The sequence below is a fragment of the Aotus nancymaae genome, unplaced genomic scaffold (genome assembly GCF_030222135.1).
Source record: "Aotus nancymaae isolate 86718 unplaced genomic scaffold, 86718_ANA_hifiasm-v0.15.2.pri h1tg000065l, whole genome shotgun sequence".
NCBI lineage: Eukaryota > Metazoa > Chordata > Mammalia > Primates > Aotidae > Aotus > Aotus nancymaae.
The window spans coordinates 14,364,379-14,376,464 of record NW_026988480.1 but is presented as its reverse complement, the minus strand read 5'-3'; the positions used below and the strand labels follow the sequence as shown (position 1 = coordinate 14,376,464).

Below are 12,086 nucleotides of genomic sequence, written 5' to 3'. Positions count from 1 at the left end.
TATGTTACTTACATATTGCTTATTGTTTAACCTGTCAATTTTACATAACTATAAAGTCAAAAAGGGTTAGGAACTTCTGTCTGTTCACTGATGTATCCGAATGCCTAGAATGGTGCCTGACACAAGGTAGGTGTTCAAGAAATTGTTAGATAACTAAATCATTATCACATGACTCATTTCACTTAGGCAATGGGCAAAACAGGAATACTACAGGTGTTTATTCATTCACCAAGATCGAGTTCAGCATCTACTATGTGTCAGAACCATGCTGGTGTTGACACAAGTCCCCACCCTTACCAAATCAACAGTCTACTTTAGGGCGTATGAATAGGCATGGGAGGCAGAAGGGTACTGTGCATCGGTGAAAAAAACGCATTGGCTTTACAAACGTACTCTCTATTTCTTATGATCTCAATTTGGCTGCAGTATCTGACTTTTCGATTCTATTATCCTTTGCTCCACACGCCTAACAGTTAAAAATGTCGGTTTGTCAAATCCTTTAAATGCAGAGGAGATTCCAAAAGAGCTAACGCCTTTGGGCGATAACCGCCCATCAACTTTACTACTTTTAATAATTTACCAATGTGCGCGTGTGTAAAATCCAGACCATGGTAGAGACTACGGTGGAAATGGAAGGTGTTTCACTGAGGGTCCTGGCTGCCTTCTGCAAAGATGAAGGTCGTGCCTGCCACGCGAGGAAGTTGGCCTCGCTCACAACCTACAGGCGCACATCAACACTTGGCCGGCCAACCGAGGGATCCCAAAATCACCGCAAGCGAAGGTTGTAGCGGCGTCCACCGGCCACAGCCCGCCCCTGCGCACGCGCAGCCCCCTCCCGATCCTCGACTTGCCGTCTTCGCCCCGCCTTCGGACCGGAAGGAGTTGTTGGCGCTTCCGGTGACCTGCAACCCCGTAATTGCCTCGGTGATGTCGTGGGTTCAAGCGGCATCCTCGGTCCGTGGCCCTGGAGACGAAGGGGACGTGTTTGACGAGGAAGCGGATGAATCGCTCCTGGTGCAGCGTGAATGGCAGAGTCACATGCAGAGACGAGTCAAGGTAAACGTGGGTGGTTTACCCGTGGCGCAGGGTGCTGGGTTGTGGAAAGAGGCGCGGAGTTGTCAAGAAGCTGGGTCTAGAAGGGCACCAGCGTGGCCCGGCGCTGCCCTCTTTATCCGTAGGAACGCGGTCCAACCCGCGTCTTGGTAGGATTTCTCAATGGTTACTTGAAAGTGTGCGAAACAACAGGACACGTTCTTTGAGCGCCTACGGGGTGCTTAGAAGCTGAGGACCGACTAAAATTTACTATGTCTAGTCTTTGAACAGTGCAATTTGTTGAGGATCACAGGGAAAGGAGTTGGGGAGAAACATACACTGACTATACTAATTATGGCTGTCAAAGGATGTGTACGCAGCTTATATTAATTGCTTGAATGGGTCGGGAGCCTAAAGTTAAAGAGTGGTATTAATCAAGACATACTGAAAAGATGAACTTAATGCTGTTAGAGGGCAATAAGGGAAAGCTAATGTGGAATACTGGTGTCTAGATAAGGGAATATTAAAGTTGATTTATTTATTTGTTAGATGTAACTTTTTCAATTCTAGTTTGTCTCACTATTCATTGAAACTAAGCTTAATTTCTGTGTGCAGCCTTCAAAACCTAGTTCTGAGTGAGGACCAAATGGTGAAGTCCACATCCACTTAATGTATTTGCCAACCATTAAATTGCCGCTAAAGCTGCAGTTGGGAATCTGCGCTAGTTTAATATTTCAGTAAAGTATAATTCGCTTAGCTCAAAAACCAAGTGGTCAGTTACAAAAACGCTTTATGTGAGATTGGGGCTACACTGGTAAGTACTGATCTTTTGAGTGCTGTGGCACCGTAAGAGGTGCAGAATGAAATCACTACCCACGGAGCTTTTGCGGGTTAGTTGAATTTAGGGATTAAGCAAAATTACTGAAACCAGACTTCTCATCTTCCTTTTTTTTAGATGATTTTCTCTCTCTGCTTTCCCATGTCTCCTCACCCACCCACACCATTCCAATCAGTTGGCAAGAGCCCAGATATGTAGTTTTCCATATATTCATTTTGTGAAGACATTGCTAACACTGGGTTTTTGGTTATTTTTTAATCTTGAAGTGGTTAGAAAAGTTTATTTTGTGCTTAGGATATTTTTCTAAGGCATCACAAGTTACACATCCAAACTCTTCAGTGGTATATTTTATATTCTACAGGAGAGGCCTTTAGAGAAAACTTGTACATTATACTACTGTAAGTCTAATGGATTCATATAGCAACAGAGCCTAGAAAGAAGGGGACATTACAGAAATTGTCTACTACATAATGGTCAGTTGATTCATTGTATTTATGATTTTTCTCCTTCTTGTAAAGTCAAAACTATATGTATTCTAGTTCTTTAAGGAGTAAAAATACACTAAATGTTCCATCCTGTTGATTTCTACCTATGAAATACCACACAATATTAGCAGTCAGGAAAGAACAGGAGAATATGAAGTTTGTCTCTTAAAAATTATAAAAATGTTAATGATTTTAAAATAAGCATTACAAACTGTAAAATCAATTAAGAACTTTCTGTATATGAGGACAAACATATATTTAAAACATGTAGAGGAAGATGCTTTTTCCTGAGTAGAATGCAAACTTTGTTTTATATTAAGCTTCTGTGAATTTTCAAAATGTAAAATACCAGGGCTTTTCCACATCAGACAAAAATCAGGAATGTTCACCTTCACATCCAAAAAGAAAAATTTTTTAAATATCAAATAGAAGTTCAGCAAGAATGATATAAAATCTTAAATGAATGGCCAAGATTTTAAATTATCAACAGAAAGCTCAATTTGATGGATCTAAAAAAAAATGCTGTTTACTAAAACATAAAAAAAATTTCCAGGAAATTATCATCCATTTCGAAAAATAAAAAAATAAAACCCATAGTAAATAAGAAAAAAATACAAGAGAAAGTCAGCCTTTATTGGAATCAAGACAATACCATGGACTTAAAAACTTCCTAAGTCACTAGCATATCCTGTATTAGCATGTGTAGTAAACTGTAATTAATTAATATAAGGTAGTTTTTATTAGTTGCAACCTAAAAATACGAGGAAATTTTGGAATATATTTCTAAAAAGACCACGGAATTGTCACCAAAATACATATTTCTTGAGACAATGGGCAGAGTTCCCATTTATGGGAAATATCTTCCTTTTTTCACACAGGAAACTGAGAAAAATTATATCAAATGAGAAATATTTTTCTCTAAAATAATCTTTAATACTCTAATAATGCAATACTTGGGAAATGTAAATTTTCAAAACTGACTTGAAACAGGTTCTTAAATAAATATACATAAATTTTACTGCTTGGCACAATATTTCAAAAACTAGAGAACTATTTAAACCATCATAAACTGTGCTTAAATCATACTTCAAACTTTATAACTAGTGCTTTTATGTTCTGAATGTAGACTCTTCGATTTAATGACAATCTAGACTGAACCCTGCAATATACAAGCAAGTCACAGTTCACTTCAAACCAAAAGAAATGACCAATCGTCTGTTTTTATCAAAATCATAATATGAAAATACCTATAAAATTTAACTAGGATTTATCTGTGGCCAGTGACAAACCCAGAGAGCGTTATCTTACGGCATTCTGTGGAAAGTGTTTGTTCCTTCTTTACTTTCAACTTCTTCTGAAACATCATCTTCATTCGCCTCTTCTTCCTCCAGTTTTTTCAAAGGTTGAACAGATTCTGGTAATTTTTTTGAAGGGTTTGGCTGTGGTCTGTGCCTTTTTAAAGGACAAAGGCAATCTCCCACAAATATCATACAGAGTCCCGATAACAATCTGGAATGCAGAGTTGCTAAAGCAAAAACAGTATATGATCCCGACACTGGCAATCCAAGGTCTTCAATAAAGTAGTTCTGGCAAGTCCTGATCCACATAGAGAGCTGAAAGAGTGCTGACATACTACTCATCTGAACCAGAACCTGGCCCAAACCAGAACCTGGCCCAAACCATGATGAAACAGGTTCGCTACTCTTCCACTCTTTATCACTTATAAAGTTTATGAAGTCCTTCTTAGTCACTGGATCCTAATGGTGCCTAAATTCACCATCTTAACAATGATAAATATTAGGAAGAGCAGTTATGATATACTGTCCAGATGGTCCTGGCTGCTCTGTGACATCCACTTTTGCAGCATTAACCTCAAGATCTTCTCCCCATTCAGCAAAACTTTCCCATTCTGGTTGAAGGTTTTGACAAGCAGGGCATCGAGGCATAAAATTCTATCATCCAATCTCCTTCCAGCAGCTCTCTCCAGTTCTCATGATGACGTGTACATTGCTCCACTGCCCATGGGTCCAGGGAGCACCCCAAAGCAACAGCACCAAGACTGCCAGGGGAACTGCAAGACTCCCAAAGGGTGCCATGTCCGCCACTTGCCCACTTCACAGCAAGCACAGCAGCCCAACACTGGGTTTTTTAAAAACTGTAATTATCAGTGTTTCAAAAATTGCCCAGTAACTCTAGACTTCAAAAGTGGAATAAGTAATGATAAACCAATAATAAACTTATGAGAAGCATAGTCTGTTTTAGTGATGTTGTTATGCCATATTATGGTCGGTAACACAGTAAAGGCCTAATTCATCAGCTTTCTAAATTGGTTCTGTACTTTTTTAGAAAAACCTACATGTGGTATACTTGGTGTTAGTTACAGCTGCAGTTCTCCATTATTTATTTTTAGGAAGGTTATAGAGATGGAGTAGATGCTGGCAAAGCAGTTACTCTTCAACAGGGCTTCAATCAAGGTTATAAGGAAGGCGCAGAAGTCATTTTAAACTATGGACGACTCCGAGGAACATTGAGGTAATTTTTTAAATCTAAATGCTGACTCATTTTAAACTCAATACTACTGGAGGATGTTTCTGTAAAAATAAAGTGTTTAAACTGAAGTGCTTTTCCTAGTGCTAAATCCACTGAAGTATGTCGCAGAACATAGAATTATATTGCCTTCAAAAAGTCAAAATTATTATCAGTTCATCCACTTTAATATGTGAACTACATATTGTCTTTTTGTGCAAATAAATGGTAAGAAGATGTATACTTTCGCTACCTGAACAATTACCTATCTCATTAAAAGATCTTCAGGTTTTGAATAACACTTTTGGTACTTGCACACAATATGACAAACCTCTAGACAAGAAGTACATGATGAAAATTATAGTTGGTAATTAAGAGAAAATTGATTTCATTTACTTTAGTCCTGACATTGAATACTTGTCAGGATGCCATTGATGGCATGTATCAGAGCCAAGTGGCCAAATGATACACAGAGCCAGAAGCCTAGCAGCCTTGTCCTTTTTGATGCTTTATACAAAGCTTGTCCAACCAGTGGTCTGTGTGTCGCATGTGGCCCAGGACAGCTTTGAATATGGCCCAACACAAATTCATAAACTTTCTTAAAACATGAGCATAATGAGATTTTTTTGTGATTTTTTTCTTTCTTTTTTTTTTTTAACTCGGCTATCATTAGTGTTAGTATATTTTATGTGTGGCCCAAGAATGTTCTTACAGTGTGGCCCAGGGAAGCCAAAAGATTGAACACCCCTGCTTTATACCCTTTAAACTGTCCTCAGTAGAGAAAAACAAAATGCTTCAAAGAATCGCTAATTTTAAAGAAAAGTAGATAATAAAAGTTACCAAACTAGAACTAAAAAATTTATTGTGTTTGGAGTTTTAGAAAATCCAACTATTAGGAACTAGAATTTATTCTGCTACAGTAGGAAAATAATCAATGTGAATATTCACATTATCAAGTTAATGTTATATAACCCTAGAAAGCTACTACTGAATCTTTATATCAATAGATTCTATTTTTAAATACTTTTCATAATAACCATTATTTTATGACATGACTATAATATTAAATCTGTTAGAATAGAATAATTTTTACCTTTTTCAAGGAAATTGTTAGTAGTTCAACAAACAATGTCTACTCTGTGACATAAGCCCAGGAAAGTGAAGTCTCTTTAAAATTTTTTTCTCTAACCTTCATTCTTGATGGCAAGCAACTATATGCTTAGAACAATGGTTTTCAACTTTGGTTACACCTTGAAATCAACTGTGAAACTTAAAAAAAAGATACCCCCAGAGATTCTGATTTAATTGGCCTGGAGTATAATCTGGGCCTTGATAGGTTTAAAAGCTCTTTGGGTGATTCTAATGTGCATCCATGATTGAGAATTGCTAGTTTAAATTCTCAATTTAACTAATTCTAATTGAATTGTTAGTTTAAATTCTTCTGTCCTTAAAGAAGAAACTAGTTTTTCCTTCTTGGAGCTGTATTTATCTTCAACAGATATCACAGTCATAAGAAAAAATATAAAATCAGGAAAAGTGTATATAGAGTTGTGAAAGAGGGGTTATGAATTATAAACAGTTTTATGATTAAGTCCAATTGTTTAATTGTTATTGAAAGATAATAGCCTTATATTTTAAAGTCCTGTTTACTATTACTTTCCTGATTCTGACTGCATTATTATCCTTAATTCATTTTTGCATGGTATTATCTGGAAGAGAAATGTGTAGGGCTTAGCATCAACCATTCTAAAAGCCTGTGACTAATTTTTTTTTGCTATTTAACTCTTGTTTATATTTTTGTTCAGTGCTTTGCTCTCCTGGTGTCACCTTCATAATAATAATTCGACTTTGATCAATAAAATAAATAATCTTCTGGATGCAGTTGGCCAGTGTGAAGAGTATGTGCTCAAACATCTGAAATCAATCACTCCACCATCCCATGTTGTAGATTTATTGGACTCCATTGAGGATATGGACCTTTGTCATGTAGTTCCAGCTGAGAAAAAGATTGATGAAGCTACAGATGAAAGACTCTGTGAAAATAATGCTGAGTTTAACAAAAACTGTAGCAGGAGCCATAGTGGGATAGATTTTTCATATTTAGAATGTTGTAGAACACAGGAGCATGCACATTCAGAAAACCCAAGCCTCACATGGATTTTAGAACAGACAGCCAATTTAGTTAAACAGCTGGGCATATCAGTAGATGTATTACAACACCTCAAACAACTATAAAAATTATCTTCCCTTTTCTAATGTATATAATGTTCAGAACATTTCTTAGAATACTTGGTTTCCTAAGAATCAAAATTTGTACTGGTTTCTGCATCAAACACTCCAACTGTAGGGTTATCCTTTATGAAAGTTTGACATTTACACTATTGTCTTCAAAACTAACACTATTAAATGTAATATAAGCCTTTTTTCTTTGTCACTGGTAATTTTTATGTAGTTTAAGATATGGTCAAAAATTTCCATTGTCATTGCCATTTCCAAACTTGTGGTCAAAATGAAGTGTTTTCAGACTTACTAGCAAAAGTAAACAAGAATTAAACATATTTTGTAAGGACCTACCCCTACTTCTACCTCCTGTCACTACTAGGTGGTCAGGACCTCACCAAACCTAAGTTATAAAAATAACCTAATAGCATATAAACACATAGACAGATATATAGATACAGATATGTAGATATATGCTGAAATTAAGAGACTGTAAGTGTGAGAAACTGAAGCAATGTTTATGCTGTTGATTCAATGATTAACAGCAAAATACTAACATGTTTTAGTTTTGTGTTAATTAAAAGGACATTGCTTTATGAAAAATACAGAAAATATATTTCATGCTCGAGTCTAAGGAAAATACCTACTTAGTTTTTTTCTAAGTAGTAGGGAGTTAGTAGTGTTGCCTAACAGTGTGCTGGATTATTTTAAACTGCACTTTTTTTCATATTCACACAGGAGTAAAACACTGAAACCACTGACTTCTATATACTTTGAGTCGATATTCTTAGTCTAGCGTGGACAAAATTAGATTCAAATTTTTGCTCCAGGACCTAAGCATATCAAAATCAGGAAAGGATTTTCATCACTTTTATTCACCTGAAACACACGTTTATGTGAGATACCTAACTTCAGAGGCACTGAAGTAGTTGTCCCTCATTGGTAGTCTTAATTGCCTTTCACCCCTATTTATACCTACCATCTAAGCTGAAAGGCAGGCATATTGAAATAAAAATCTGACAAAGTTTATCTTTTCAAGAGATTAAAATTGTATTACTGTGATCTTATGACCCTCCTCAAAGTTCACAGAAGAACATTAAGAAATTGAAGCAACAAATTCGAAATCAGAAAGCCATACTAAGTTTCAGGATTTATTAAGGCCTGCTGAAGATACCAGTGACATTTGACAGCTTAAAAAAAGTTCTTCTATCTCTCCAGATGTAAAGACTGTTTCAGAGGTTTACTAGTTTGTCTTTTTACATATATCTTTCCATGTTTATGGACACAGCCAAAATCTTACCTCCACATGGAATATTATAAGCAATCTCTAAAGTCTTAATGTTGCTGTGCCATGATGTAGATATGAAATACTTCTTTCTAATGATGCATCTCAAGACCACCCTAAGTAAAAATGTCGAGTGTCATAAATCTTAAGATTTTTATCTAGACTTTCCCTGGTAAGATTCCCTGGAGATAACACCTCTTGCCACCACTGGCTACATATGGTGTATTTGTACAAATTTTCATAGAAAATGACATCAGGAGAATTAGCTGAGTTGAGATTATTGGGTTGAAAACATCTCTTGAACATGTTTTGCCTTTTAAAAAATACCCCCCAAAAAAGTACAGAAGGGGCCAGGCACAGTGGCTCACGCCTATAATCCCAACACTTTGGGAGGCAAAGGCAGGAGGATCACTTGAGTCTAAGTTCAAAACCAGTCTGGGCAACATAGTGAGACCTTGTCTCTAGTAAAATGAAAAAATCAGCCAGGCACAGTGGTTCATGCCTGTAATCCTAGCATTCTGGGAGGTGGAGGCAGGTAGATTGCCTGAGCTCAGGAGTTCAAGACCAGCCTGGGCAACATGGTGAAACCCCATCTCTACCAAAATACAAAAATTAACCAGGCATGGTGGTGCATGCCTGTAATCCCAGCTACTGGGGAGGCTGAAGCAGGAGAATTGTTTGAGCCCAGGAGGTGGAGATTGCAGTGAGCCAAGATTGCGCCACTGCACTCCAGCCTGGGTGACAGAGCAAGACTCTGTCTCCCAAAAAAAAAAAAAAAAAAAAAAAAATCCGACAGGCATGGTGTTAAGTCCCTGTAGTCCTAGCTACTTGGGAAGCTAAGCTGGGGGGATCACTTGAGTGCAGTAGGTTGAGGCTGCATTGAGCTAAGATTGCTTTAATTCAGCCTGGGTAACAGAACAATGCCCTATCTCTAAAAATATAAAATACAGAAATTCCTGGACTGCAGAGGAATGTTGATGGCGTGCTCATTCTACCTGTGTTCCATGAACATGAGCCTCTGTACTAAAACCAAGAATGAAGGGAAAGAAAGCTTACTTGCCTTAGATCTCTTGCCTTGCCTCAGAGTTTCAAGGCCCAGAACCCAGACATTAAACTGAGTGGTGTGGCTTCCTTAGAAACAAATTTCATCTAAAATAAGTTACTTCTAGGTGCTGATGTATCTGAGAAAAGTTTTTTAAAAGGGTGGTAAGGAAGCCCACAGCGCCACACTTTCCTGACATTTCAGTTGCTAGAACCGCTAAGGCCACCAAAACTTTGTGATATGTAGAAGAGTGGGCAGCTGGATACACGTACCTGCGTCCTTACCTCATATATATCCTCTACACTGCTTATTAACTGCTTAGTGGGAAACCAAAATAAAAGCCGCCAGCCAAGTCTAAGTTGTGATTCTTACCCTCTTCCAACTAAGGTTAGACCTTTGTTCTTAGAACTAAGATTCCTGTCTAAAATATAGGAGGGAGGGAGAGAGAGAGAGACAGACAGAGAGAGAGAGAGAGAGAGAGAGAGAGAGGGAGAGAGAGAATGTGTCTGTATATAGAGTGGTCCATCAGTCAGCCTTCTTGTTCTACAGAAATTCTCAAATGTCTATCATGAAGATACTTTATCACCATAGTTGCCTTCCTTGCTTCTGCCCCTACTTAATGCCTTTTCCCAACAAACATTCTGGATTAAGAGTCCGCCATCACTGTCTCAAATTCTTAACTTCTCATGCACTCTCCAGCTTTAAACTACTTTTTGCTAAAGTCACTGATAGCTAGTCACACAACTGCCCATCACTTACTTGTTTTTATCATTCGTCATACCATTCATCTCCTTTTTATTGTTGGATATGAATGATTCACTTACACAATCCCTTCTGCAGCAACACTTTTTCTTGTCCTGCTTATTACTATTCCCTATCATTTTGCTAACTCTTCCCCACTCTGACTGCCACTTAGATGTAGGGATTCCCCAGAGTTTCACTGTTGGACCTCTTTATTTTTATACTCTGACCGGATGATCTCACCTATTAATGTCATCCCTGTTCATCCATAGCTGGAAACCTTTAAGTCCTCCTCTGCCTTTTCTTTGCCATCATACCCTACTTTCCAATTGAGTTGCTTTACATCTTTCAAACAGTTTGAGTCTGGCCTCCTTTCATTCTAATCATCCAGATTTTAATTAATGTACCAGCTCATCACTAATGTCAGTACCTACAATCCAGCTGTCTTCCTGTCCGTTCTCTCCGTTACCAATGTTAACTTCCCAAAGCAGTTTATTTCCCTGACTTAAAACCTGGATTTATTCCCTCCCTCCTTTTTTTTTCAGGTCTGGGCCCAAGCCTGTTGAAGTGTTGGGCCCAGTCTTCTTTTCCTACCTGCCTCCTTCCACCCTATCATGCACACTGCATTTATTTACAGGCATTACTGCAATGCTTTATGGACACACTAGGCTTACTCCCAAATCCTATTTTTTTTTTTTTTTTTTTTTTGAGACAGAGTTTCGCTCTTGTTACCCAGGCTGGAGTACAATGGCGCAATCTCAATCTCGGCTCACCACAACCTCCACGTCCTGGGTTCAGGCAATTCATCTGCCTCAGCCTCCCGAGTAGCTGCTCATTGCTGACTCTTCTGCCAGAATACTTTATTCCACGTCCTTTCCCAGCAAATTCCTTTCACCCTTCAATACCAGCTTAAATTTCAGCTTCATCAGGCAGAACTGATTGCTCTTTCCAATGTTTCCCTGCATCACTTTGAGTGCCTCTTCACATTTCTCCAGGAAAATCCCCTATTTAGTGTTACATGCCCAGCATTCAGCATCGTACCCTGTACATAGATGTATAGGCGGTACTTGATGAGAGAAAAAAAATGAATCTGCTAGCCAACATGGAAATATAACCAGAAACAGGATTCCAAAATACAACATGTTATATCCTTTTATAAACCTTAGTGTTTGCCTTTTTAAAAAATGTTCATGGATCCAAGATGGCTGATCACTAGCAGCTCGGGCTCGTAGTTCCCAGTGAAAGCGCAGAGAACGAGAGGATGCCACACTTTCAGACGAATATTTGTGGCTCACGGACCAGGAGATTCCCAGCAGAGGAGCCCCACGTGTCGCCAGGGCGACTCTTGTGGCCAGCGCGGCAGTTTTGCTGGTGCCTTAGCACACCAGTTTTTGGTGCAGAGTTCGGAGATTCCCGGGCAGAAAAGCACCATCAATCTTAACACCACTGTTTTGGCCGGCGCAGTGGATTGCTCAGAGTTCGGCGCTGGGAATCAACAAGTTGGACATCTGCTCAGAGACCTAGTTAGAAAGTCGGTAATTACAAAGACAACAGACAGATAAATATATAATGAAGGGAAGAAATCAGCGTAAAAAGGCAGAGAATACTCAAAATCAGAATGCCTCTCCCTCTACAGGGGATCACAATTCCTCATCAGTAACGGAACAAGGCTTAATAGATTACAAGTGTGTTCCAATAACAGAAGCAGGTTTTAAAACGTGGGTGATAAGAAACTTCTGTGAATTAAAAGAACTTGTTCTAACCCAATGCAAAGAAACTAAGAACCTTGAAAAAAGGTTTGACGAAATGTTAACGAGAATGGACAATTTAGAGAGGAATATAAGTGAATTGATGGAGCTGAAAAACACAACACGAGAACTTTGCGAAGCATGCACAAGTTTAAACAGTAGAATTGAT

The 12,086-nt window shown here is 38.3% G+C and overlaps 1 protein-coding gene and 1 pseudogene across 2 annotated transcripts; one reads left to right on the top strand and one right to left on the bottom strand.

The window, feature by feature from the left end:
- The first annotated feature begins 892 nt into the window (after positions 1-892).
- Positions 893-7,304, top strand: YAE1 (YAE1 maturation factor of ABCE1). Of its 2 annotated transcripts, none has more exons than XM_012473624.2 (3): positions 893-1,056; positions 4,766-4,887; positions 6,687-7,304. In XM_012473624.2, the coding sequence occupies exons 1-3, from the start codon at positions 928-930 to the stop codon at positions 7,114-7,116; spliced, it is 681 nt and encodes a 226-aa protein (XP_012329047.1). In that variant the 5' UTR covers positions 893-927; the 3' UTR covers positions 7,117-7,304. The 2 variants fall into 2 exon arrangements, with proteins under 2 accessions (XP_012329047.1, XP_012329041.1); XM_012473618.2 differs by having other exon boundaries at positions 893-1,062.
- LOC135270741 (thioredoxin-related transmembrane protein 1-like) lies at positions 3,616-4,622 on the bottom strand (annotated as a pseudogene).
- Positions 7,305-12,086: the final 4,782 nt, after the last annotated feature.